The sequence below is a fragment of the Haliotis cracherodii genome, unplaced genomic scaffold, assembly GCF_022045235.1.
Source record: "Haliotis cracherodii isolate W230 unplaced genomic scaffold, xgHalCrac1.p SCAF_1, whole genome shotgun sequence".
Taxonomy (NCBI): Eukaryota; Metazoa; Mollusca; class Gastropoda; order Lepetellida; family Haliotidae; genus Haliotis; species Haliotis cracherodii.
In genome coordinates, this window is record NW_027266264.1 from 88,457,534 (window position 1) to 88,483,839 (window position 26,306).

The window sequence follows — 26,306 nt, forward strand, 5'->3', positions numbered from 1 at the left end:
GTGTCTCTCTCTGTCAGCCTGCAGATTGTCACCAGGTCGACCTGTCTGAGGCAATATTAACACTGCAGTAAACCAGGTTTCATCTCATCAGGACTACTATGAAATACTTATCACATAAACTTTCCCACTACTTACATATCAATTTTCTTTCAAAAACTCACATGCAAAAGTGATTAGCCCTACAGCGAAGCCTTAATCTGAAACCAATGTAAGCACAAGCTCAACATCTGATCTCTGTAAGACTGGGGCATCATTAGGAAAAGATTGAGGGCTGACAGCTTTGCATCTAGAACAACATGTCAAATGTTGGTGATGTTGCTAGAGAGGCTAGAGGGTGGTGATGGTGATGAAGTAGGACAAATTCCTCACCCAGTGAAGAGACTCGTTACATACTGACAGTGGAGAAGTCAAGGTAAACATACAATTGGGAGGTAATTCTTTGTTTGATCATCCAGGCCTGTCAGATCGTGTCTGTTGCGGATGTTGGAGAAGATACCTATCCATATGTGTGGCTCTACACTGGTTTACCTTCACCTGGATTAGCACATCACACGTCACACATCGCACATCGCACATCACACATCACACATTGCACGCCACACGTCTTAAGTTGCACGTTGCACATCACACATCACACATTGCACACCACACGTTGCACATCGCACATCCCACACCATGGTCAAATGTTGCAAGTCGCACATCCCACATCCCAAGCCACATGTCAAACGTTGCACGTCGCACATCCCACATCACACGTTGCACATCCCTTGCCACATGTCAAAAGTTGCATGTCGCACATCCCACATCCCACGTTGCACATTGCACGTCACACATCCCACATCCCACATCACATGTCAAACGTTGCACATCGCACGTCACACATCCCACGCCAAACTTTGCACGTCACACATCGCATGGCACATGTCGCACACATCACACATCACACTCAGCTCATTGGCATCATGTCACAGACATCACACACACAAGGCAGAAACAACAGTGCTGGTTTTAAGAAGTTTGTGAAGTGACTAAGACTTTTCCTTCTTTGATCCACTGAGTAACCCTAACCCTAACCCTAACCCTAACCCTAACCCTAACCCTAACCCTTACCCTAACCCTTACCCTAACCCTAATCTAACCCTAACCCACCAGTGGCACCTGTCACAAACACATGCAAATGCAAGTCAATTGATTACCTGAAAAAACAAGGGAACATACTTTGGGCATCATTCTTGTCACTGATCCCTTTAGAAATGTCTTCCACATGTCTACCATAAAACGTTTTGACAAGTGATGCTACAAGTGATGTCACAAGTCACATTAGCAGTATTATACATCAATATTGTGCTTGTCATCATATTGCGAGTGAGTGAGTGAGATTATATCACAGCGTTTCGACTTCAAGTGGGAGGAAACCCTGATGTCATCCACATCTTAGACATTTGGCACTTTGGTGAAACCCATCCGCATGCATATCATAATTTGTTGTAGTTTCTCGATTCTATGCCAACATGTAGTTCTTGCGATCATGTGCGTGGGAGCCTCAATGGTGACTGGTCAAATTGTTCCCTGTGAAACAAATAACAGGCAATAGCAATCAGCTGCACCAAAGGGCTACGCTTAAGGTTATTACCAGACAACTACACGATAGGTAATGATACTAACATGTAATAAAAAATGAAAAATGCAATATTCATATTGTTATATTACATTGTTAGCGGAATACGTTTTCTAATCATGCAAACTCTAAAAGCTTAGCACAAAACAACTGTTACAGACTGTATGACTTAATCAAGATGCTTTTAAAAGGACAGTCTGGAATGGAAGTTGCCAGTTTGAAACTGGTAGGTACCGCAAAGCTTAAGAAAGCTGCTTTCTTAGTGGCTAACATTGACTTCCTGTGAGTCATTTCATTGGTCGGTCATAGTTCATGAAAGGTTGTTCTGACCTGTAATGGGTGTTCTCGGCGGTGACTTTATTGAGATTGAGGTAATCTGAGCATGTGATTAATCCTGTTTTCTTTATTTAAAGCATTATTCCACGATATGCCAAGGAGAGGCACGGGCCACCAAGCTGTGGATGCCCGTGCCTGTAATAAAACACAAGATAAGATTGGATTAAATGGCCGAGGGTGTGCAGGTACTAGAGGGCTACTAAGCTGCTAGTTGGGTACACCAAAATGCTACCATGGCCACTGGTTACTGCTGCTGGCCGGCCACCATTGCTTGGCAACTACCATGCTGCCAAAAGCTGCTACCGCTGCTGGCCTAAGTCAGACTACCGCTGCCGGGCCCTATGTAGCCGGCCGAGGCAGCTTCCGCCCCCTGACCCCTTTCGTAAAACCCTTGTAGCTACAACTGCCGCGGGCCCAACTGTCAGCTACAGCTTGACAAGATGACTCCCGCCGCCGGGCCCATATATATGGCAATTGGTTGCCAAATGTAAGCTATTTTTACGATTCCCCAGCTGAAAAGTCGGGAAAGACAAGGTTCCCTCTGAGAAGCAGGTAGACTTAAGCATCAATATCAAGTATTAATTTGGAAGCAAGTTAATTTGTTACTAGCAATGTAGCCCACCAGAACCCCGCCACAAAGCACCAGAGTGCTACCCCACACCCACGACCATGCCATATGCGGAAATAGCATTGCTGCCCAGCTCGCCTGTGTATTGAAAAGAAACACTAACCTGTGGAGATAACCTGACTAGCGCGAAACAAGTGCCAGGGCATGCAATAAATTGTCCGTAACACACACAATCCTTTGTCACTGAGGTGGATGCCTGATGCCAGGATCTGGGGATGTGGCACTATTGTAGCGACAGGCTCTTTGACTCAGTTGGCTAGTCCGCAGTTGATATTCTTCCGCATCCCCTCAATCTTTATTGGGGGCACGTGTGGCCCAGTCGTCTAAAGCGCTGCGATTCACTGTGCAGAGTTGCATCCCTTGGGCACGCCAGAAACCTATGATTGTGGGTTTAAATCCCAATTCGCCCCGATTATGTTTCTAGGTTTGTCCGTACCATACCCATGCTTGTGGGTTTCACCGAACTGGTAAACATCTAAGACCTGCATCACTTCAGGCTTTCCTCGTAGGAGTGGTGAGTGACTGAAAGATCAGCAATAAAGCTTACAACTGGATCCAGCAGGACTGCCCACACCTCTTGTAGTTGATGTGCAGACCAGAACTGTTGTAAAGCATTGATTGGCAAGTAGCCCATGTGTTTGTAGATAGAGATTGTTGTATGAGTCTACCCACTTCCTGCCTCAGATCAGCCATATGTTGCACGGGACAGGTGTGGGGTTCTGGTCCGCAGATGGTGCTGCCTCTCGGAAGCGTTTCAGCTGAAACCTTGAGAGAACATCGGCAATAGTGTTAGCAGTGGAACATACATTCTTTGCCTTTAACTGAATATTATATCGGAGGCACTGAAGGATTAGGTGGCGGAGTAGTCTCATCACTCTGGGGGCCTTGGTAGACTGTTTGTTTATTATTGCGACGACGGCTTGGTTGTCGCAGTAGAAGAGGACCTTTTTGTTCGCTAGTTGCTTGCCCCAAAGTTGGATTGCCAGTGTGATGGGGAACAGCTCCAGGAGCGTCAAGTCCCGTGAAGTTCCATCCATCACCCAATGGGTTGGCCATGTGCCCTTAAACCATTTGCCCTGCATGTAGGCCCCAAAGCCAGCCCCTGCGCCTGCATCTGAAAACAGCTGGAGAAAATCGTTGTCTACCCATAGTTGATACTGAAACACTGAAATGCCATTTTAACTCGTGAGAAATGTTAACCACATTTGTAGGTCTTCCTTGACCCAGCTAAGCAGGTCGATAAGCCTGTGGCTAAATGCCCTTGCCATTGATATAGCCCTGCACATAAACTTAAGCTTGCCTATGAGGGAATGAAGGGCCCTTTTTGTGACATTTATGTTACCTGTCGACATGATGTCTTGGATTTCCCCTGTCACCTCCTTGATCTTGTTCTCTGGGATTCTGATCTGCATTGCATTGGTGTCAATTTCCAGCCCTAAGAATGTCAGTTGTGTTGTGGGGCCCACTGTCTTGTGGTTCATAGGGACCCCAAGCTGTTCCAGTGTATTGACGCATCCGTTGAGGTTGTCTGAGCAGTGGCTGGTGCCTGCTGTGCCTGCTGTGCCCAGGAAGTCGTCCATGTTATGCATGATCTGACACATTGGTAGATGGGATTGCATGCACCATTGCAAGAAGGTACTAATTATTTCGAATATGGCGCAAGATATGGAGCAGCGGAATGGTAGGCATTTATTAAAATAGAACTCACCTTCGAGTAGCTCGAACATGGATGGGTGGACTGGTATAATTCTAAAGGCCGACTGAATGTTGAATTTTGCTAGTAATGCTCCCTTTCCTAGTTGTTGAACCATATGAATAGCTTCGCCAAATCTGGCATACACCACGGAGCAGGCCTCTGCGTCATATAAAGTCATTTATAGATTTGCCACTGAGATAGGATAAATGGTGAATTAGACGGAATTCTTCTGAATGCTTACCGCATGCTTACCTAAATGTTGACCACAGCATGGCTGCTTCTTCGGCACCAGGCCTATTGGGGATACTTGGAGGTTGTCCAGGGAGGTGTCCTTGAAGGGGCCAGCCATCCTGCCAAGGTCAACTTCCTTTGTAGCTTTTGTTTGACGTAGCCTGCCATGTCTTGGTGCGTGGCTGATCGCAAGTTTCGTGCAAGGCGGCCCGTGTGGCTACCCTGGAACTCGAGCTTAAAACCCAAACTAAAACCTACCAATAAGTAAATTGCATCTCTGTAATTGACCTCAGCATATTGGTGTAACCAGGGTGCCATTTCATTGAGATCCACGGGGGAAGGGGCCATTGAATTTACCTTTCTTGGGGACTGGTTTGCTGTCGGGGGAAAGGTTGGTTGGGCTTGTATGGCGTCTGTTAGGCCCCATTCCCTCGAAAGCAGGTCCTAGAGCCGTGGGAATTTTTGCCACACTTACCACATTTGTGCGTGTACTTACTATTGTGCCTACTGCAACCAAATGTATTAAAATTCCAGCATACCTTATTGACGATGTCCCCCTGTGTCATTGCGCCCCGTCCATTTGGTTGTTGTACTGGCTGTGTGACCATGTACTTCAGCCACAAGTCCCCGTCAATATTGTCCCAGCAGCGTGAGGGGTCCTTTGACAGTCTGTGTTGTTGGTCATATGTCGACTAGGCATCCCCCCCCAAATCGAAGTGCCGCTGTTCTAATGGTTTCCATGTAGGATAAAGACCCATGTGTTGTGCGTACCTTGGAGTGCCTACTAACATATATACACATGAAAATGTGGAAATCTGAAGTCCAGCTTGCCAGGGACAGGCACTTTGGTTGCTGCTTTATTGGTTATTCTGATTGGCTGGCCAAGCTGTGTCACCGTCAGCCTCGTTGTGGTATTTTTTCCAGTTGCTTCTTTACCTGGGTACCTGAGTTAGTAGCCTGGACAGCATATATGAGCTTTGCCGAATGCACGTCAGTTGTATTTTTGGGATGAAGCGTAGATGTGCAACCTTCGATATTCCCGTTATTTGAAGACTCACCATCAGCTATTGCCTCTTGTACAATGTGTACTCCCGTGGGTTTGTCTCCTGGTTGTCCTGGCCTTCCTGGCTTCCCTCACAAGCTTGTGGTTGATGGCTGCTCTTCTCTTTGGACGTATCACGGAAGGTCGAGGTGGTGAGGCGGTAATCCACAAGTGTTCAATGTCCCGAGTAGAGCGAAATAAATGTGATACAATGAGTGCTGAAATAGATGGTATTCAAAGCATAAATAGGCAAAACGGATTAGATTGTCTACAAAGAAAACATACAAGGCGAAAGTGATTAGATACATGTGTGTACTTGAATAGAGACGGTGCGCGAATGGTGGACTATAGAGATGTAACAAAGGAGGGATAACGCTTGCGCAGGATCTAGTGCCCTGGGCACGGTGCAGGGTGCTGACCCGGGTGTGATTCGGTTACAAGGGGTAATCAAGTTAATAACGTAATTAGCCGATGGATTGGATAAGCATGATAAAGTCATTTCATAGTTAGTACCAAATGTAATTAATTGTTTATTGTTAAGCAAGTTTAACTCTGGAGCCATTGTAATATGCAGCTACTAGCCTACTCGTCTTGCATCAAAACACAGGCTGAAACCATGGAGTACGCTGAACACTGTGTCGGAGAAACTAGACTGATTAATAGTGATGGGTATTGCCCCTTGAACCTGTATTGCAATATATTGCAGTACAAAGTCGTGTATTGCGATATGTACCACAATATATTGCCAAAACCAAATGTTTTTCAACTTCTGAGAAAAAATAAAGAAATTCTTCTGTTTTAAGACTTGTTTTATTATAAACTGACGTCCAAAAGAAACTTTACCAGAGTTTGAAATCACTCTTGCTCAAAAACAACAAAACATACATGCATGAAGTAAAGTGTATTGAGAAGATCAATATATCAACATAATCAACACTAAAAATGACAATCATACCGCGACCGAGAATGACGTCAGAGCCCCCCAAAGTTGGGTGTGGTACAAAACTCAAGCTTTCAGAATCATGGACAATAGTCGCCGCGAATAGCTGCAAAATTGCTGATGCGGCATTAAGCAATATTCACTCACTCATGGACAATAGGCAGAGTACATAAACAATTGCTCATGTTCAATAACAAGTCATTAGTAGCGTGTGTGACCACCAAATGCCTCAATACACGCAAAAACTCTTTGACGCACAGAAAAAGTCAGTCGTCTGATGAGGTCACGTGGGATTTGACGCCATTCTTCTTGGAGGGCCAAGATCAGTTCTTGCCGGTTGGCTGGAGAGTGTGGTCGTTGTCGAACACAACGATCCATCAAGTCCCAGAGGTGTTCTATGGGGGACATGTTGGGTGAGCGTGCAGGCCACGGCAGGATGTTGGCGTTGTTAGCTGCGAGGAAGTTAGTGACAATTCTGGCTGTATGGGCTCTAGTGTTGTCATGCTGATAAATGACACCACATGGCTGCTGTTGGAGAAATGGTTGGACAACTGGACGAAGAATGTTATCCATGTAACGCTGAGCTGTCAAGTTTCCATCAACGATGACCAGCGGTGTCCTCTCCTGCCCACAGATCCCTCCCCACACCATGACACTTACTCCACCATATGGTACGACCTCCTGCACCCAACATGCCGCCGTTCATTCACCCCTTCGGCAGTAAACACATTGTCTTCCATCAGCCCTAAACATACAGAATCGACTTTCGTCAGTGAAGACAACCCTCTGTCAGTCACGTCGTTGCCAACGTTGTAATGTGTGGGCCCATCTCAATCGCAGACGACGATGTTGCGCTGTCAATAGCTGTCCTCTGTATGGTCTAAAAGCCTTGATTCCATGAGCCCTGAGTCTCCTGGCCACTGTCTGTGACCTAAGGCATTTGTCGCTGATGACGTCACTGTCAGGAAGCAATTTCGGAGGTGCAAGGTACGCAAGTACCGCTCATCATGGGGCGTGGTCAACCTGGGTCTGCCTGTTCTTGGCCTGTCAGCGGTCCGCCCTGTCTGTCTTTAACGTTGCATCAAGTTGGTAATGGCAGCACGGGAGCAACCGAAGGTTTTTGCAATATGGGCGTGGGTGGCTCCCATCTGTACCATACCCAAGGCTCGTTCACGTTGTTCGACTGTGAGTCGTGGCATTTCTTTTGTGTTTTTTATCACTGTGGATGTCTGACTTGCTGTTGCAATCGTTTTATACCCTTACCCGCATGTGCATTTGCAGTTGTCCGTGGTGCACGTTTTTCACTTTTTCGTGTGTTATCTCACAAACATGTAACAGACGATTAACATTTTCTGCACACACTATTGTTGTGTTTAGGTTATGTGTTTTAGATAGACTTCATCGCAAAAAATTTATACTTTGTCTGAAATTTATATTTTCAGTTTGTAAAGTTTCTTTTGGACGTCAGTTTATTTGGGTAAAAACAAACCTTTTTTTTTTACTAGAAAAGACACATTATCATCATAGTATTCATTAGACCTAGGTGACTAGATCTCTGAACTCTGTAGAATCAACAATACTATATGGACGTAGTCCCATGATGATAAATTTGGCTATCATGTTAGTTATCTCCTTCGCCCTGGGTTCAAAGCAGGGGTCCGGAAAATTTAAAATCCAAATCGGTCATTTACATTTATGCCACGCCCCCTTCAAACAGCGTATTTTAGTACGACTTTTTACACACAAATTACAAGTTGTTACGTATTCATAATATGATGAATTATGAATTGTTTCAATTTAAATTGTTTAATTCACCGGACAATTAATAACAAATAATATCATTTTAGATGTATATGGAAAACATACGTTTTTTTCTGTTATAACGATCTGTTAACGTTGTGAACGGACTAATTAATATTCATGAGTCTGCTCAAGTGTACGCGTTGTAACATTTGGATCGAGACTTTTATCCCATATTTGGTTATCACGTGACCTCACGGGAATTTTTTTTTTTTAAACTAAAGATTATTTAAAAACAAGACAGACAATATAATCATAAATCCTAAACTATCGTTGATAGCAATAGTTATTTGAATACTTTTTCATCTGGACTTAATTATTGACCATAAAAAATTTTGATATTGATCGTCACAGAAAGCAAAATGGCGGTCAATCAAGATTCAATTTACGACTAGCTACTGAAAACAATAAAATCTGCAAATCCTCATTGTATGTCAACCAAGTGAAAGTAGTTAGCCACGATTTACAACATGATCATTCAGACTTGAGGGTTTGGCAGATCTGCTTGACTGATCTGCATCGGTCGACTGGCTGTCGTCACGCTTTCGCTTCTTGTCTGAGGTTACGTATCGTAGCATTGTGAGGATAATGAGGTACATCGATGATGCAAGGTATTTATGTACAGTTGTAAACACATTTTACTCAAATTAACAAGATGTTCTCAGTAATTAATCCTCGATTAATCAGTGTCAACTCAGTTTATTGCCTATTACAGTGATTGACCGATTGGTCTATCATTGTCGGTACGATGTATTTACAGCAATCAAAACAAACAAAGCTTGTCAGTGTAGATAATCTTCATTGTGTTACAACTGCAGACAGAAACTGCTCAGTCCTAACTATTGATCATGTCCGGTCAAAATTTAAGAATGTCCGGACAATACTTTTTAAAATGTCTGGACAGAAAAATTTAAATGTCCAGTAAGCAATATTTTAAACCGGACATTTGAGATTCCCAATCGGACATGTCCAGCGCATATGACGGTTTCCGGACCCCTGGTTCAAAGTCCCTGTACTTCTTAGTACTTGCAAATAAATTGATTATGGTAGGTTGAGATGGGGATTGTTTTGTTGATTTTGCATTCGATTTTGTTTTTTCAATACGAGTTTGAGATAACATTGTTGTTGATGGGCTTATCTTTCCTGCCAAAGTCGGATGGTGTCTTTGAAGATGCGTGGTTATGTTTGTTCATGCTGGCGTATTTTACAAACGATTAACATTTTCTACAAACAGCAACATTTTCTTCAATTGTTCGATTGATTTTACGCTTTTTCAAACTAAAATGCTGCCACACATCGCATTTACCGTGAGTATTTCTCACGACTTTCCAGTCGTGATCCGCCATTTTGTTACCATGGATACGGCGAGATCTCATAGCATATCGCGTTATTATATAGGAAGGGACATAACTCTAATCGAATGTGACATCAGCTTTATCGATCGCCTTTGAAAGACTAAATTCAAATAGGTAATACTTTTTTTAAATGGCGGCAATTAATTGCGATATTGAAACTGTATCGCAATACGTATTGGACACGAAGCCACCGGTATACCGATTATGTGACAGATACAACATTGTACATATTTATTTTATTCATCTTCAGTATCTGCTTTTAAGTGTTCAACTTTAAACATAAATCATTAGTTAAGATAGATTAAATGTAGTTAATATGTCCTTCATGTTGTAAGCCTTAACAAACCCAATCCATGACGTGCTCAACTGATTGGCCAAGCTAACCCTCAAAGTTGACCCTTTGTCTCACAGCATGTTCTCAGTCTGCACACATTTCCTGCACAGACAAGTTGACAGGTGGAATCATCTAAAATCAGATATTCGGAATTATAAGTTGCGGCGGTAGTCAGGAAGACACCCCAGTCACACCCACAGGGGTGTAGATACTAGATACTACATATTAGATAGATAAATATGTGACCGATCCATTGGCGAAATAAACGTCTCTCACCCGTAGCGTGTGTTTGGCTATCACATCATTCACTGCCCTGCTACAAATGGAGCCCCCAGTGAGGACTATAGTCGCCATGGAAGGAACGACATAGATCGCCAGCAACATCCACTTTTGATGATTTCTTTGAAGTGACCTTTGTGTGACCTTGGACACTGTCACGTGACATTTGTGTGTTTATTGTGACTTTTCCAATATTGGATATTGCTTGGACATTCCATTCAATTCATGGACATTCTGATCATGTGAGTCCCCATCATGTGTTAATGCATTGTATAAAGGTTACATCCTTTGCTAGCTAGCATTTAACTTTAAATTTACTTTGTACCTGGCGCCAGTTCAATTAAGTTGTGTAAACTGTGACTTTGTTTACGTCACATATTTTGTATTTTGTTCATGTACAAAGCATTGTATTACAGTAGACTTCTTTGTCAGCTACTTCTCATTATCCTGTTGGTACCAACATTGTCTACATAGCTACAGGTTCTTTATTATGTCATGTGTTTAGTTTAGTTTAGTTTAGTTTACTTTGGTATTGTTAAGTTTAGCTTAGCTTAGTTTATTTTTGTATAGTTTTGATTTAGTTTACCATCAGCTTTTAGTTAGTTTACTTATATAACGGTACTCAGTGTGTATGAGTGTATGAAAATGGCTTGATTTCATTTCTACTTTTTCTCCTTGTTTAATCAAATAAAAGGTTAGCAAATAAAATTTAATTGTATAAACAGCATGTAAGCTAAACATGTCTTAATTTACTGACTGTATGACAACAGACTTTTGCACTTTCTTTGAACATTTTACATTTTGTTACTAACATCCCCTTCCTCTACCTCTGTGTTGTCTGTAGATTTAGTATTAAGTCTCTTGCTTGGTTTGTAAATACACTTTGTAAGTATTGTGTTTTCAACTTGGGATTTGTCGTATGCCTAGCATTATATTCAAGTATATGTACACCTTATCTTGTGTACACTTGTGTTGCGTTTCTTTCTTTTGTACTCCATGATATAACGGGAATACTGTTTAAACCTGCCTTAAACCTGCCTCAAACCAAACTCACTCACTCTTTTTTGGGGGGAGTTTATTATTACACTTTGCCTTCACACGTGCTATGCTGGGAGGGTTTGCCTTTCAGCTTAGTTTGTGTATTAGTTGTCTGAACTAGACATTCCACTTGTTTGTCTTTGTTTTCCCTAGTAGTTGGTACAGGTACTCTGCAATTTACTTGAACTCGCCTTATCCGCTTCATTACACACGTGTACAGCATAGCTGTATTTCTGCACGATTGCAGCATGCATCACATTGCTTATTTTATGCTTCAGTGCATGGGTCCTTAGTCATACTCATATAGTTACCTGCCAGTGTGACCCTCTATATCACTTGGTACATCCTACACACTCACCACGCGATTAGTGTTTCACTCATTTGACTTCCTAGTACCCTTCGATATTCCCTCTTTACCTCGTTGGCACATGGTCTGCTTTTTGAGCAGTTGTGTTTATTTTCTTTGCCTACTTCTGCTGCATTCCTTAACCATGGAGTTCAAGGATGAGGAGCTGGAAGGCATGGCCACACTTTTTAAGAAGTTGGGGATGCAACCGAAGGCTGACACGCCTGAGGATTTTGAAGCCTGGATCAAGGACATGTATTCTCGCCAAGGCCCTCTTACCGGGGAATATAAAGAGACATCTGGACATCCTACTCAGCCACCGACACAGGATGTTAAGCCTGTAGCTGTAGGGTACCATCAGTTCCCTAAGCTGCCATTGTTTAGTGGCGATTTTCAGGGCAAGGATGTCTCATTTGACCTTTGGACTTACGAAGTGGATTGTCTCTTGAAGTCAACAATCTATACACCAGATGTCTTGGATCAGGCCATCAGGCATTCCTTGAAGGGAGAGGCAGCTAGAGTAGCAATGAGGTTAGGATCCAAGGCTTCAATACAGGATTTACTGAACAAACTCTACAGTATTTATGGAACTGTTCAGCGCAGAGAAGCTCTCTTGGCTCAGTTTTATAGCGCTTCCCAGGGTGAAGTTGAAGATGTTGCTACATGGGGATGCCGTTTGGAACACTTGCTTTCCAAAGTCACGGATCACCACGCTATTCTTTTTCAAGAACAGGATGACATGCTGAGGAATATGTTGTGGAGTGGTCTTAGGCCATCATTGAAGAATGTGTCCGGCCATAAGTTTGATTCTGTCTCCTCTTTTGATGGACTCAGGATATCCCTGAGGGAGATCGAGTATGACATGAAGCAAGGAAGAGATCCAACACCATCACCTAGGAATAGGACTGCTACTGCCAAGATGTCCTCCGAGTCAGATACAGAGACGAGGAAAGATATTGATAGCCTGACTTCTGCTATCCAACATTTGCAAAGTCAGGTTACAGATCTGACGACCAAGCAACAGGGGACAGCCTATGCCTATCAGCACCAGGCTATCACCCCCAGTCAACAGAGGGGCAGACGCCAAGGCAATCTGCCATTTACCTCTCAGGAAGTGATTGCACCACCCCAAGGAGCTACCCCATATGGATCCTTCTCACCCCACGGATTGGATCAAGGACCAGATGATAGAGTCTACGCACCACAAGGTATTGGAGCTACAGCAAACCCTTACTACAGAGGTACAAGAGTAAACCATAGAGGACAGGGACCTACACTTCCTACTTCTGGTGTTCAGATAGGTGCATAGAGGAACCCGTATCCACCACAACCTGAGAAGGATTATCCTTATCCTACTAGGTCTCAGGAAGTTACATGCTTCAGATGTGGTTACCCAGGACACATTGCCATTGGATGTCGAGTTTGTCTGGACCATCTTTGCCGCCCTTTAAACTGGCAAGGGTCTATGGGCAGGGGTCACCACTAGACTTACTTCAGAACCCCAACAGAGTACCTGAAGGATTAGTTGGTCAAACAAATGAAGATAACATCATGCTTGATGGTAAGCCAGTTCGAGCTTTACTTGACCCAGGAGCCACAGTGTCCATCATACCTGAGTCCTTTTATGAGGAACAGTTACAGCACATTGAACTGGAGCCACTCGGTAATATTTTGGACATTGAGTGTGCAGGTGGCAAGACTTTACCATATAAGGGGTTTATTAAAGTGGATGTATCCATCACTGGAGGAGGTGTTGATGTGGATGCTGTTCCATGTTTATTCCTTATAGTACCAAGTACCAGATACAGTGCCCGCGTACCAGTACTTCTAGGAACTAACATCTTGAACTGCTTATTGGACAATTGCCGGAACCAGCATGGAACTAGGTTTCTACAGAAGGCCCCATTGCACACCCCATGGTATTTAACCTACAGGACTATTGTGCTTGGAGAAAAGGAACTGGAATGGAACAAGTGGCGACTTGGACTTGTGAGAAGCGCTGAAGACAGGAATGTCATGATCCCAGCTAATGGTAGAGTTGTAGTGAAGGGTCAAGTAACCAAGGGATTGAGGACATCTAGACTTTGTGCTCTTCTACAACCAACTCCACAGGCATCCATTCCTTCTGATGTCGACATAGCTCCAACAGTCATCACTTATGACAAGGACAGCCCAGGTGACATCGAAGTGCATGTTTTCAATATCACCACCCGCACCATAGTTATACCTCCCAGATCCTTACTCTGTGAACTTCAACCAGTGACTCTGCAGGATGCACCATGTGGTCGACCTATAGATGAGAAGGCTCTATTGGAACAAGTGGAAATAGAGAAAGAGAGTTTGACTTCTCAGGAGATAGAACAAGGCCTTGATGTTATCTTGAAGTTCAAGGACATCTTTTCCAAGAATGAAGAGGATCTTGGGCACTCATCAGCTGTTCAACACCGGATTGATTTGACAGATGACCATCCTTTTTAAGCAAAGACATCGTCAATACCACCAGCCATGTTTGATGAGGTCCGAAGTCACTTACAACAACTTTTGTCTGCAGGAGTCATCCGAATTTCACATAGCCCTTGGGCATCCAATGTTGTCTTAGCTAGGAAGAAGAATGGAGCTTTAAGGATGTGTATAGATTTTAGACAGCTTAACAACCGAACCATCAAAGATTCTTATGCTTTACCACGTATCGAGGAGCTGTTAGACTGTTTAGGAGGCATGACCTATTTCTCTGTTTTGGATATGAAGAGCGGGTACCATCAGGTTGAGATAGAGGAGAGCCATAAGGAAAGAACTGCCTTTACTGCTGGACCATTGGGTTTCTTTGAATATAACAGGATGCCATTTGGTCTTTCCAATGCCCCAGCGACTTACCAGCGACTTATGGAGCAGTGTCTCGAGGGACTCCATCTGAAGATCTGCCTCATCTACCTCGATGACCTTATAATCTTTTCCAAGACTTATGAGGAACATGTTCAACGTCTAGAGATGGTTTTCAGAAGACTCCAGGAATGTGGACTGAAGCTCGCGCCAAAGAAGTGTAAATTCTTCAAGCGCCAGGTGAGATATGTTGGCTATATAGTTTCTGCAAATGGCATCGAGGCAGACCCAGAAAAGGTTGACAAGATAAAGAACTGGCCTACACCATCAACTCCTGAAGAAGTTAGGAAGTTTCTCGGATTTGCTGGTTATTACCGGAAGTTCGTGAAAGACTTTTCTAGCATTGCAAGACCTTTGTCTGAACTGATGCCAAAGTGTGCCAAGAAATCCAGGAAACAAGCCACAAAGACTATGATATGGAAGTGGGGTCAGGACCAAGAAAGAGCCTTTGAGGAAATCAAGACATGCCTTTCATCCCTTCCCCTTTTAGGGTATGCTGACTACACAAAGCCCTTCGAGCTCCATACAGATGCCAGCACTCAGGGTTTGGGAGCAGTAATGTATCAGCATCAAGATGGCCACCCACGAGTCATAGCATATGCAAGTAGGGGATTGAAACCTTCTGAAAGAAACTACTCTGCACATAAACTGGAGTTTCTGTGTTTAAAGTGGTCAATTTCAGAAAAGTTTCATGACTATTTGTATGGTCATGACTTTGTGGTGATGACTGACAACAATCCCTTGACGTACGTTCTGACCACAGCTCGATTGGATGCTACTGGACACCGTTGGTTAGCTTCTCTAGCCAACTACAACTTTACTATCCAGTACAGGTCAGGAAAATCCAACATAGATGCTTATGCCCTGTCCAGATTGCCTCAAAGAGAACATCAAGTGCAAATGGAAGAGGTCAACAAGGACTCAATAAGAGCAATCTGTGAAGTTTTACAAATTTCAAGTCTTGTTGAAAGTTTGATTCTATCCACCCCTGACATAGATGAGCAAGAAGAGATAACTGAAGACAGATGCGAGTTTAATGCCAGGGATTGGAGACGAACTCAATCAAATGATCCAGAGATTGGTATCATCATTGATCATCTCAGAAACAGGACTAAACCAGACAGGACACATTTTATTGGGAATCAAGAGATGACTACACTGTTGAAAAGTTTTCAGCACTTTCAGCTAAACCAAGGTGTTTTGTATAGAGTCATCAAGACAGAGGGAGAAGATCAAGAACAGTTAGTCCTTCCAACAAGATGTAGATCGGCCGTATTGCGAAGTCTCCACGACAACGTTGGGCATCCAGGGAGAGACAGGACCTTGTCTCTCATCAAGGACAGATTTTATTGGCCTGGGATGACCAAGGATGTAGAGACTCTTGTTCAACGATGTGTGCCATGTCTGCGTCGTAAAACACCAACAGGAAGAGCTCCACTGGTCAGTATAGAAACCTCACAGCCTCTAGAACTGGTCTGCATGGACTTTCTCACCCTGGAGCCATCAAAGGGAGGACAGCAACATGTTCTAGTTGTCACTGACCACTTCACCCGCTATGCCCAGGCCTACACTACCAAGAACATGACGGCCAAGACAACAGCTGAAGTCTTCTTCAACAATTTCATTATACATTATGGGATACCTAAGCGTATTCACTCGGATCAAGGAGAAAACTTCACTCGGAATCTCATGCGAGAGTTATGTCAGCTTCTGAAAATCAACAAATCCCGGACCACACCATATCATCCAATGGGGAATGGAATGTGTGAACGTTTCAACAGGACTCTCTGCAACATGCTTGGTACCCTTGATCCAGATAGCAAGAAGAACTGGAAAGCCTTTGTTGGACCATTAGTACACGCATATAACAGTACTCGCCATGAATCAACAGGCTTTGCACCATTCTTCTTGATGTATGGACGTCATCCACGTCTCCCGATGGATATAGCTTTTGGACTTGACATGGATTCAGCCAAGTCAACATCAATGACCTGTTACATCAAAGACTTGAAAGATCGTCTCAGCCAAGCTTATTACATAGCATCGTCTGCAGCTAAGAAAGCCCAGTCCAGGAACAAGAGTTTCTACGACCAGAAAGCAAGAGCAGCTGTCATTGAGAAGGGAGACAGAGTACTTGTGAAGGTGGTTGCCTTTGACGGCCGGCACAAGTTAGCAGACAGATGGGAAGAAGATATTTATGTCATCTTGGACCAACCAAATCCATCCATACCAGTATTTGTCGTTGGTAAGGAGAATGGACACGGACGAACAAGAACCTTGCACAGGAATTTACTGCTTCCCATCGGCTCCCTTCCCCAAACAGCGCCAGTGCCTAAACCAAGACGAATCAAGTCTCCACAACCACAACCTAAAGTTCGACCAAGGACGTGTGTAAACCAGACACCCAGAGAAGACACCACAGGCATCTCACATGATGAAGATGAACTGGAAGATGGAGAAGATATGGTGTTAGTCATTACTCATCATTCGGACTCTGCAGGGTCAGCTCTTTATCCAGGTGACAGGCCACCTGAAGATAAGCCGAAAGAAGATGTTGAGAGTGAGGACCAGAACACTGAAGTTGATGGAAGGGATGAGACTGTAGATGTTGAACAACAGGAACAGCCTTCAGAAGAACCTCCAGTTCCACCTGTGGATGTCCCACCAGACAGAGAACTTGCTGCTGCACCGATTCCAATGGTACCACCGAATCCTCAACCAAGGAGGTCTGTTCGAGAGCGGAGACCCCCAAAATGGATGAGCGGTTGTGAGTTTGCTCTTTCAGCAGTTACTCAACCAGATTGGTTATCTCGAGCAAACTATCTCAGTTCTCTCATAGAGGAAGGATTGCTTGAGGGCCAGCCAAAACGTCTCTCTGATGCCCTACTGGATCTGGTCACAGGAAAGAATAAATGACGAGGACGTCATTTCACCGAGGGGGGAAGTGTGTGACAGATACAACATTGTACATATTTATTTTATTCACCTTCAGTATCTGCTTTTAAGTGTTCAACTTTAAACATAAATCATTAGTTAAGATAGATTAAATGTAGTTAATATGTCCTTCATGTTGTAAGCCTTAACAAACCCAAGCCATGACGGGCTCAACTGATTGGCCAATCTAACCCTCAAAGTTGACCCTTTGTCTCACAGCATGTTCTCAGTCTGCACACATTTCCTGCACAGACAAGTTGAAATCAGATATCCGGAATTATAAGTTGCGGCGGCAGTCGGGAAGACACCCCAGTCTCACCCACAGGGGTGTAGATACTAGATACTACATATTAGATAGATAAATATGTGACCGATCCATTGGCGAAATAAACGTCTCTCACCCGTAGCGTGTGTTTGGCTATCACATCATTCACTGCCCTGCTACAATTATACCGCGCACCACTACTGATTAACGAGTGATTTCGGTAATTTGTTGCAAATGAGATGTGTCGGAGTCGGAGTAAGAGACCATCGGATTAATGGGTCTAAATAGCACTGATTTAATCCGTTCCCATCATTAGGGTCGGATTAACGAGTGTTGGATTAACGAGACTTGACTGTATTTAGTAAAATTACAAGATAATGGAATATATTATTCATGATAAAAAAATAGCTTTCAAATACAATTTTTCCTTCAAAATCCTTTAACGTTATATCATTGGGTAAGTTTTAACCGAGTCACCGGTAGATTCCAAGAAACCGTGTACAACTGATTGCTGTTTCCAGCTTAGTTTATGAGAAAATACACCAGGTAATCTTAATCCCTGGATGTAAAAAATGCCTAGCAGAACAAAGAATACAATTTAAACTGTAAATCAACATGTCTGGTGATTTTTTATCTAAAATTTTTAATTTGTACTGACCAAGTTTCTTATCACCAGTTCATTTACCCGAATTTCTTTCTGCACATAATATTCGAAATATTTAAAAAAAAATAATACTGAATCCACTAGAAGGGGTTTAGCATTATACTTGGGTGGGCACTATACTTAAGAAAATATGGTATGTTATTTAAAGAAGTTGAGTTTATCAATGAGTGAGTGAGAGAATGAGAATGGGCTGAATTTTTAAAAAATATATTGAACTTGAGTTAGCTTGTGAATGGCGCTATAAGTTGTAGCAGTATAACAATAAGGTACATGTGGTTTTATGTGTCTCACTCGTGGTATAAAACCTTATGCTGGAAACATAGAATCACAAGTACCCTGAGTAGTACTACTACAACGAATGTATCTTACCGACATGTTTCAATCTGCCATTGTAAAAGAATTAAAACAAAATGAAAATTCATAGAAAACAGTAGTTAAATTGGGCTGAGGTTAACTTCTGTGTCACATGTCTTTCATTGACTCATACATGTGCAGTTTTTTGCTTTGTGGTGGGGTATAAGGGAATCATTCACCCACTCTGAAATCCACATGCTGCCTGTTTTCTTCATGGCGGGGTATAATGAATTTATTGTCCCACTCAGAAATTTATTCCCCTCCCAGGAGGGATGCATGATATTTTATCAAGGTATCAGATCTCAACATTCTGACATGGAGGTGAGATGATTTAATAAATGAAATACAACCAGCCCGTCATTATATTCATGCTGAGAGATAAAGGAAAGGACATGAAATAACCTTGTTTTTAGATTGGAAACAACGATTTATGTGCGAAATTTGATTAAGTATTAATCCCAGACATTCTTTTTCCATTTATCTTGTCTGTTTGCAAACATATGTCTGCTTGCCTCACTGACTTGGGCAGTATGTAAACAAACAATCTGAAATGGCTTCTCTGGTCTCTCTCCAAAACACTAATCTCGTCTGAGCAGCCTGTGACTGACTGCATGGAGCACTGTTGATTAGTCTCTCTTCACAGCTGAATGTTCTGCACAAGTCAGTGCTGATATATTGGTACACTGGAATGCTTGAAATGATTAATTTTGGTCACATGTCTGTATTGGTGTGGTGGCTCCATTGCTCAGAAATTTGATATGTACAGGGTTTTGATGGGACAGGAGGAAGAACAATGTAGTACAGTAATGAATATAATGTGCCACATGTCAGCACAGTACTAAAGATGTGTGTGAACTGAAACTGCACATTGTAGCACGGGTTGCGAGCGGTACTTTGATCTTACCTGTGCTGTATCATGGTAGTAAGAGCATGGTTTGTTAAAGATTATTACCACTGGCTGATGCCAAGATCAGTAAGCTTGAGAAATTTCAAACTTACAGGAATGTTTCTTTAGTGCTGTACACAGTGTTCAAGAGTAATAACGTAATTAATATTAATAAACAACGACAAAAACAATAGAAATGTTTATAACTTTATTAAAAGATTAAAATTTAACTGTCAAACAAAAAACCAACTGGACACAGAACGTACTTTGCTAAAATCGGAAAATTAATAGTTGAAATTTCTAATTGCCTTTGAAAATTCCCAAGTTAACACTTGACTTAACAATAAGATTAAAAGTTAAAAACGGTTCAAAGGCAGACAGCATGTGACGTCATATTAAACGTCATATTATACGTCACTAAATTTTAAACAAACTCGTGCAATTTTGGAATGACCATCACAACCTGTCACTTACAACACACCCACCTACTCATAGTTTAGGCAGTAAGAGCACGGATTGGCTTGGCATTTGATTGACAGACAAAAGGATCACCTCAGGGCTCCGCCCCTTGGTCCTTTTGTCTGTCAATCAAATGCCAAGCCATCCGTGCTCTTACTGCCCAAACAACTCGTCTTGGTGTGTTGTAACTACAACATATCCTCTCACTCTTACAACATTGTAGTCAGCATAAAACACCATGTTCACTCACTTCACTTGTCTCCATGAATACAAGACTATCCAGCTATCGGAAATTCATAGCCTCTTTGAGTTGGATTATTTTTCATATCTATTTTTCCTTTGGCACTCATAGTGTTGCAGGGCAAGGAGTCATCCCACAGATGACATCCTTATCTTGTCAGTGTAGCAGGGCATGGAGTCATCCCACAGATGATATCCTTACCTTGTCAGTGTAGCAGGGCGTAGAGTCATCCCACAGATGCCATCCTTACCTAGTCAGTGTAGCAGGGCGTAGAGTCATCCCACAGATGACATCCTTACCTTGTCAGTGTAGCAGGGCGTGGTGTCACCCCACAGATGACATCCTGACCTTGTCAGTGTAGCAGGGCATGGAGTCATCCCACAGATGCCATCCTTACCTTGTCAGTGTAGCAGGGCGTAGAGTCATCCCACAGATGACATCCTGACCTTGTCAGTGTTGCAGGGCATGGAGTCATCCCACAGATGACATCCTGACCTTGTCAGTGTTGCAGGGCTGGAGAAATCCCACAGATGACATCCTTACCTTGTCAGTGTAGCAGGGCATGAGTCATCCCACATATGACATCCTTACCTTGTCAGTGTAGCAGGGTATGGAGTCATCCCACAGATGACATCCTTACCTTGTCAGTGTAGCAGGGCATGAGTCATCCCACAGATGACATCCTGACCTTGTCAGTGTAGCAGGGCGTGGAGTCATCCCACAGATGACATCCTGACATTGTCAGTGTAGCAGGGCGTGGAGTCATCCCACAGATGACATCCTGACATTGTCAGTGTAGCAGGACGTAGAGTCATCCCACAGATGTCATCCTGACCTTGTCAGTGTAGCAGGGTATGGAGTCATCCCAAAGAGGGCATCCTGACCTTGTCAGTGCAGCAGGGCGTAGAGTCATCCCACAGATGACATCCTGATCTTGTCAGTGTAGCAGGGCATGTGTCATCCCACAGATGACATCCTTATCTTGTCAGTGTAGCAGGGCATGGAGTTATCCCACAGATGCCATCCTTACCTTGTCAGTGTAGCAGGGCATGGATTCATCCCACAGATGACAGCCTTACCTTGTCAATGTAGCAGGGTATGGAGTCACCCCACAGATGACATCCTGATCTTGTCAGTGTAGCAGGGCATAGAGTCATCCCACAGATGACATCCTGACCTTGTCAGTGTAGCAGGATGTGGTGTCATCCCACAGATGACATCCTTACCTTGTCAGTGTAGCAGGGCTTGGTGTCATCCCACAGATGACATCCTGACCTTGTCAGTGTAGCAGGATGTGGTGTCATCCCACAGATGACATCCTGACCTTGTCAGTGTTGCAGGGCATGGAGTCATCCCACAGATGACATCCTGACCTTGTCAGTGTTGCAGGGCATGAGTCATCCCACAGATGACATTCTGACCTTGTCAGTGTAGCAGGGCATGGATTCATCCCACAGATGACAGCCTTACCTTGTCAATGTAGCAGGGTATGGAGTCATCCCACAGATGACATCCTTACCTTGTCAGTGTAGCAGGGCATAGAGTCATCCCACAGATGACATCCTTACCTTGTCAGTGTAGCAGGATGTGGTGTCATCCCACAGATGACATCCTTACCTTGTCAGTGTAGCAGGGCATGGTGTCATCCCACAGAGGACATCCTTACCTTGTCAGTGTAGCAGGGCGTGGTGTCATCAGACAGATGACATCCTTACCTTGTCAGTGTAGCAGGGCATGGTGTCATCCCAGCTGATGACAGCTCACCTTGTCAGCTTGCTGGCGGGGTTAATCTCTTTGGTCAAGTGACAAGGTTTCCACCTCAGACCACGAGCACCAAGGGTCAAATCCCATCCCATTTTATGGCCGCTACAATAGAAAAAACCCGTGCAGATGTAGAATTTAAAGTGCTGTTATTATAGTTTGTGTGTTTTGACAATAGGATTTAGCCAAGTCATCTCATTAAGTGATTCAAAATTATACACAAACGATAACCTGTGCTGAGGAAGATGTATCTCTCTTTAGCCAGTAAAGTCACCAGTTGTGACAAGTGAGCTGCGATTAGCATCTGTAAGGTTTCCTGTCTTAGACAGGAGACGAAGTATGTTGATGACAGGATGATACGCAAACTCTGGTGGAGAGAAAACATGTTTCAATATTGTGTTCAAGAAATTAATCATCTTTATATAAGGACATGGCTCCATTATGACAGGCTCCGCCATCATGCATGATAGCGGAGCTTCAAATTAAGACAAGAGATATTATTGGATGAAATGGTTGCGGATGTGGAGGTACTGGTGGACTACGGCAATGAGCTTAACCCCTGTTAAGCAACCCCAACTGCAGCAACTACCGTTGCCAAGCAGCCCATGTTGCTTACCAATGCAGCGCCTGCTGCCCCGCAACTACCGTTGCCAAGCAACCCATGTTGCTATGCAGCTATCGCTGCCAGGCAAGTACCATTGCCAAACCATGAGCCAGGGCAACTATTGTTGCCAAGCTGACGATCCGCTGTAAAGCGGACACTAAGCCATCTGCTGTAAAGCAGAATGGATAAATTGGTTCCTGCTGTAAAGCGGGCAACCCTATCCTAAATCATTTATAATTTGGGATGTATGCCAAGACGCCAAATGTAACTTGTAATGCAGTCCACCAGCACCCCGCCACAAGCACCAATGTTTTGTGTGAAAAGATCAAGTCCGGCCGGTGACAAATGAACCCCGTCACGCAGGTACAGTTGCTGCTCCTCCCGGTTGAACACTGTGTGGGGAACCCGTATCCCCCCAAGCTCACGGGCCCTGTTCCCCACTCGTCTGTTCAGCTTCTGCCTGGCCCCGTCCAGGTCCCGGGCACGGCTGGCTACATGCCAGTACCTCCGTGGCAGCATGTCTGACCACAGAATGACAGCACCAGGTAGGAGGAGGTGTATCCTCAGAAGTGCCAGCTTGATCTCATGATATAGCTGACACGTGGTTACCTTCCCCATTCGTTTGAACCAAGGTGAATCACCACCGCCTTTGGTGGTGTCTGCATTGCTTTGACCTGTGCATCTATCAGCTTGGTCAGCTCCTCCCACCTCATGCTGCCCCTTGCCAACCAGAGACATCCCCCTGGAATACCGAAGTCACTGTCCTGTAGGTGCTCTCTAGGCTGGGTCAGGAAGCTGGACCCAACCAACCATACTGAAAACATACTGAATAGGACGAAAACTGTTCTTGCGTGGTTGGTGATTTAAATGTTTGCAGGTATGCGTATATAGCTTTTATAACATTCTGACCCCCACCTACCAAATTGCTGTATCAAATCTGAACTCACTCCGTTATCGGCTGCTGTCGTTGCTGCGCCAATCCTGAAGGAATGCGAAGAGTATGCTGCTGTGCAGATGCCGCTATGCGCCAGTGCTCTTTTTAGCACGGCCTGAAATTGATACCTGGTCAGGGGAGATTTATCAAAGTGTACGAAAGCTTGAGTCTGACCCTGTGATCGAACTGTTAGGTATGCTTTTAACTGCAGCCACTGGACACAGATTGTGGCCAGGTATGGCGGAAATGGAAACAACTATGCCATGTGAGTGCCTGTCCGTTTTTGAATGCCTTAGAGCGACTGTTACTGTCTTAGTCGTGTCTTGGACTTCTAGGTCTAAGAAAGCGCACCCTGGCTGAGAAAGTTTGGTTTGCACGAGTTCACTCACCCGAAAGAAACCAAAGAAGGCCAAGCAATATACTGCTTTGAACAATCTTACTTCATAGGTAGAAGAGCAGACAAATTGCAGTTTGTTTACAATTACTTTGAGCAGGTCTATTGTTATTGGTTTTCTGTGATCCTGCCTCCCCTGACACTTTTGCATCCCCGTAATCATTTTAGTAATAACACAGTGGCCTTCCATGCGGTCTTCCATGCTGTGTAGCCTATGGTACGTTGAGATACCGGCCATATACGTTCTTAAAGTACTCGGTGCATGTCCTGACACTGACAGGTGAGCAATGAAGTGTACCAGATGAGTTATTGGAACCGGCCAGACATCTCCCAGGTTTTGTGATGTCCTGAATGCTTGCAACGCTTGGGTTCCTGCCTGGTAAGTTGCCCATGTGTTTGCCGCCAATGATCGCTGAAGGAGCCTCTCTGCCTCGATTGTTAAACCTGCCAGAGATTGTCTGGAAGTGGTGTGGGATGCAGATTGGCTGATGGAGCTGCATTGCGGAATCGTTCCCACTGAAATCTCGACAGTGCATCTGCGATAATATTGTTGTGTGTTGTTATATATCTGGCCTTGAACAAAATATTGTGTTTGAGGCACTGCAGCACTAGCTGCCTAATCAGTGACATGATTCTGGGTGCCTTTGAAGACTGTTTATTTATTATTGACACTACAGCTTGGTTATCACAAAAGAAAAGTACTTTCCTGTTAGCAAAGGCTGTCCCCCACAGACAAACTGACAGCACAATCGGAAACAACTCCAGCAGTGTCATGTCACGAGTCGAGCCGTCCTCCACCCACTCACGGGGCCAGAGCCCGTTTGCACAGTTCCCGTTATAGTATGCGCCGAACCCCACAGTGCTGGCTGTGTCAGTAAACAGCTGCAGACATGTATTGTCAGCCCACTTTTTATTCTGAAAAACAGACACACCGTTAAATTCCCCCAAGAACCCGAGCCAAACCTCTAGGTCCTCCCGAACTCCCCGCTTGATGCAAACACGGTGTGCTTGATGAGTTACCTTTGTATGGGCATCAATCAGTCTGCGGCAAAACGGTCTACCCATGGGTATTGCCCGGCACATGAAATTTAGCTTACCCACCAGAGCTTTACGGGTCACTTTGTGCTTACCTGAGGCCAGCATATCGTGTATGATTGCGCGGATATTTACAATCTTTTCCTGTGGTATTCTAACCTGCATCCTGACTGTGTCGATTTCAAGACCTAGGAATGTTAAGCAGGATCCAGGACCTACTGTCTTCTCATGTGCTACGGGTATGCCCAGCTCCTGGAAAGTACTGAGACATGTATCAATGTTGTCACCACAGTCTTTCGTTCCTGCAGTTCCGCCTGTGAGAAAATCATCAAGGTAATGCATGAGTTGGCCGTTAGGCAACTTTTGTTGCACACACCATTGCAAAAAGGTGCTGAATTTTTCAAACGCTGAGCATGATATGGAACAGCCAAACGGCAAGCATTTATCAAAGTAGTATGTACCTTGAAAGCGCAAGCCTAGCAACTCAAAGTCCTGAGGGTGTACCGGCATAATCCTGAAAGCCGATTTCACATCAAATTTTGCAAGTGGAGCATCTGGACCAAGTTGCTGTACCATACTGACAGCCTCGTCGAACCGTGCATATGACACGGAGCATGCTTCGCTGTCTATGTTGTCGTTGATTGATCTGCCTTGAGGATAAGAAAGGTGGTGTATTAAACAAAAATCGTCTGTCCCCAGCAAGGACTGACTCTTACCCGTTTGCTTTTTGGGTACGAGACCGATGGGTGAAACTTGTAGGTTCAGCAGGGGCGGCGTTTCAAAAGGACCTGCCACCCTACCTAATTTTACTTCCTTTTTCAATTTGGCAGCTACTATCTCTTGTAAAATGGGATCCCTGGCTGAGCGTAGATTCTCAGACCAACGACTTAGGCGTGCCCCACTATATTCCAGTTGAAAACCTGATTCCAAACCTTGTAATAAATAAATGGCATGGGCATGGTTAGAATGCTTGTACCATTGCAAATGTCGCTTTAATCTAGTGAGTATGAGTGGAGTTGGGGCCAGTGCCTTTAGCATGGGTTGCCTGTGTGGAGTTAAGTTGTTTGGAGGGTCTACGACCCCCCCCTTTGCGCAAAAGCAAGAATAGGCGGGATGTTGTTCGCCACAATTGGAGCATAGTCGGTGTCATGTGCTTCAACCACAATTCACCGTCTATCTTGCCCCACTCCCGAATTGGGTCTGGTGCCATACGGTGTCGGAATTGCTGGTCGTAGTTTGACCAGCCAAATCC

General features: G+C 44.1%; 1 protein-coding gene and 2 pseudogenes across 1 annotated transcript; 1 reads left to right on the forward strand and 2 right to left on the reverse strand.

Moving 5' to 3' along the window:
* Positions 1 to 3,262: 3,262 nt before the first annotated feature.
* On the reverse strand, positions 3,263 to 4,627 carry LOC139458351 (uncharacterized). Its single transcript, XM_071239749.1, has 4 exons — positions 4,531 to 4,627; positions 4,291 to 4,437; positions 3,925 to 4,140; positions 3,263 to 3,696 (listed from the first exon to the last, which is right to left on the reverse strand). Exons 1-4 carry the CDS (start codon positions 4,625 to 4,627, stop codon positions 3,263 to 3,265), a joined length of 894 nt encoding a protein of 297 aa, XP_071095850.1.
* Positions 4,628 to 11,725: 7,098 nt separating this feature from the next.
* Positions 11,726 to 13,129, forward strand: LOC139470396 (uncharacterized; annotated as a pseudogene).
* An 11,102-nt stretch (positions 13,130 to 24,231) lies between these two features.
* On the reverse strand, positions 24,232 to 26,092 carry LOC139470407 (uncharacterized; annotated as a pseudogene).
* Positions 26,093 to 26,306: the final 214 nt, after the last annotated feature.

Excerpts from the sequence above, each read along its gene's own strand:
- LOC139458351 (XM_071239749.1), bottom strand. The coding sequence starts at position 4,627 with ATGGCTGGCCCCTTCAAGGACACCTCCCTGGACAACCTCCAAGTATCC. Across the intron at positions 4,141-4,290 it reads CATGTTCGAGCTACTCGAAG|CAGGCACAGCAGGCACCAGC; the intron begins GTGAGTTCTATT and ends TCCTGGGCACAG. Across the intron at positions 3,697-3,924 it reads CCAAGACATCATGTCGACAG|ATGCAGGCGCAGGGGCTGGC; the intron begins GTAACATAAATG and ends AGCTGTTTTCAG.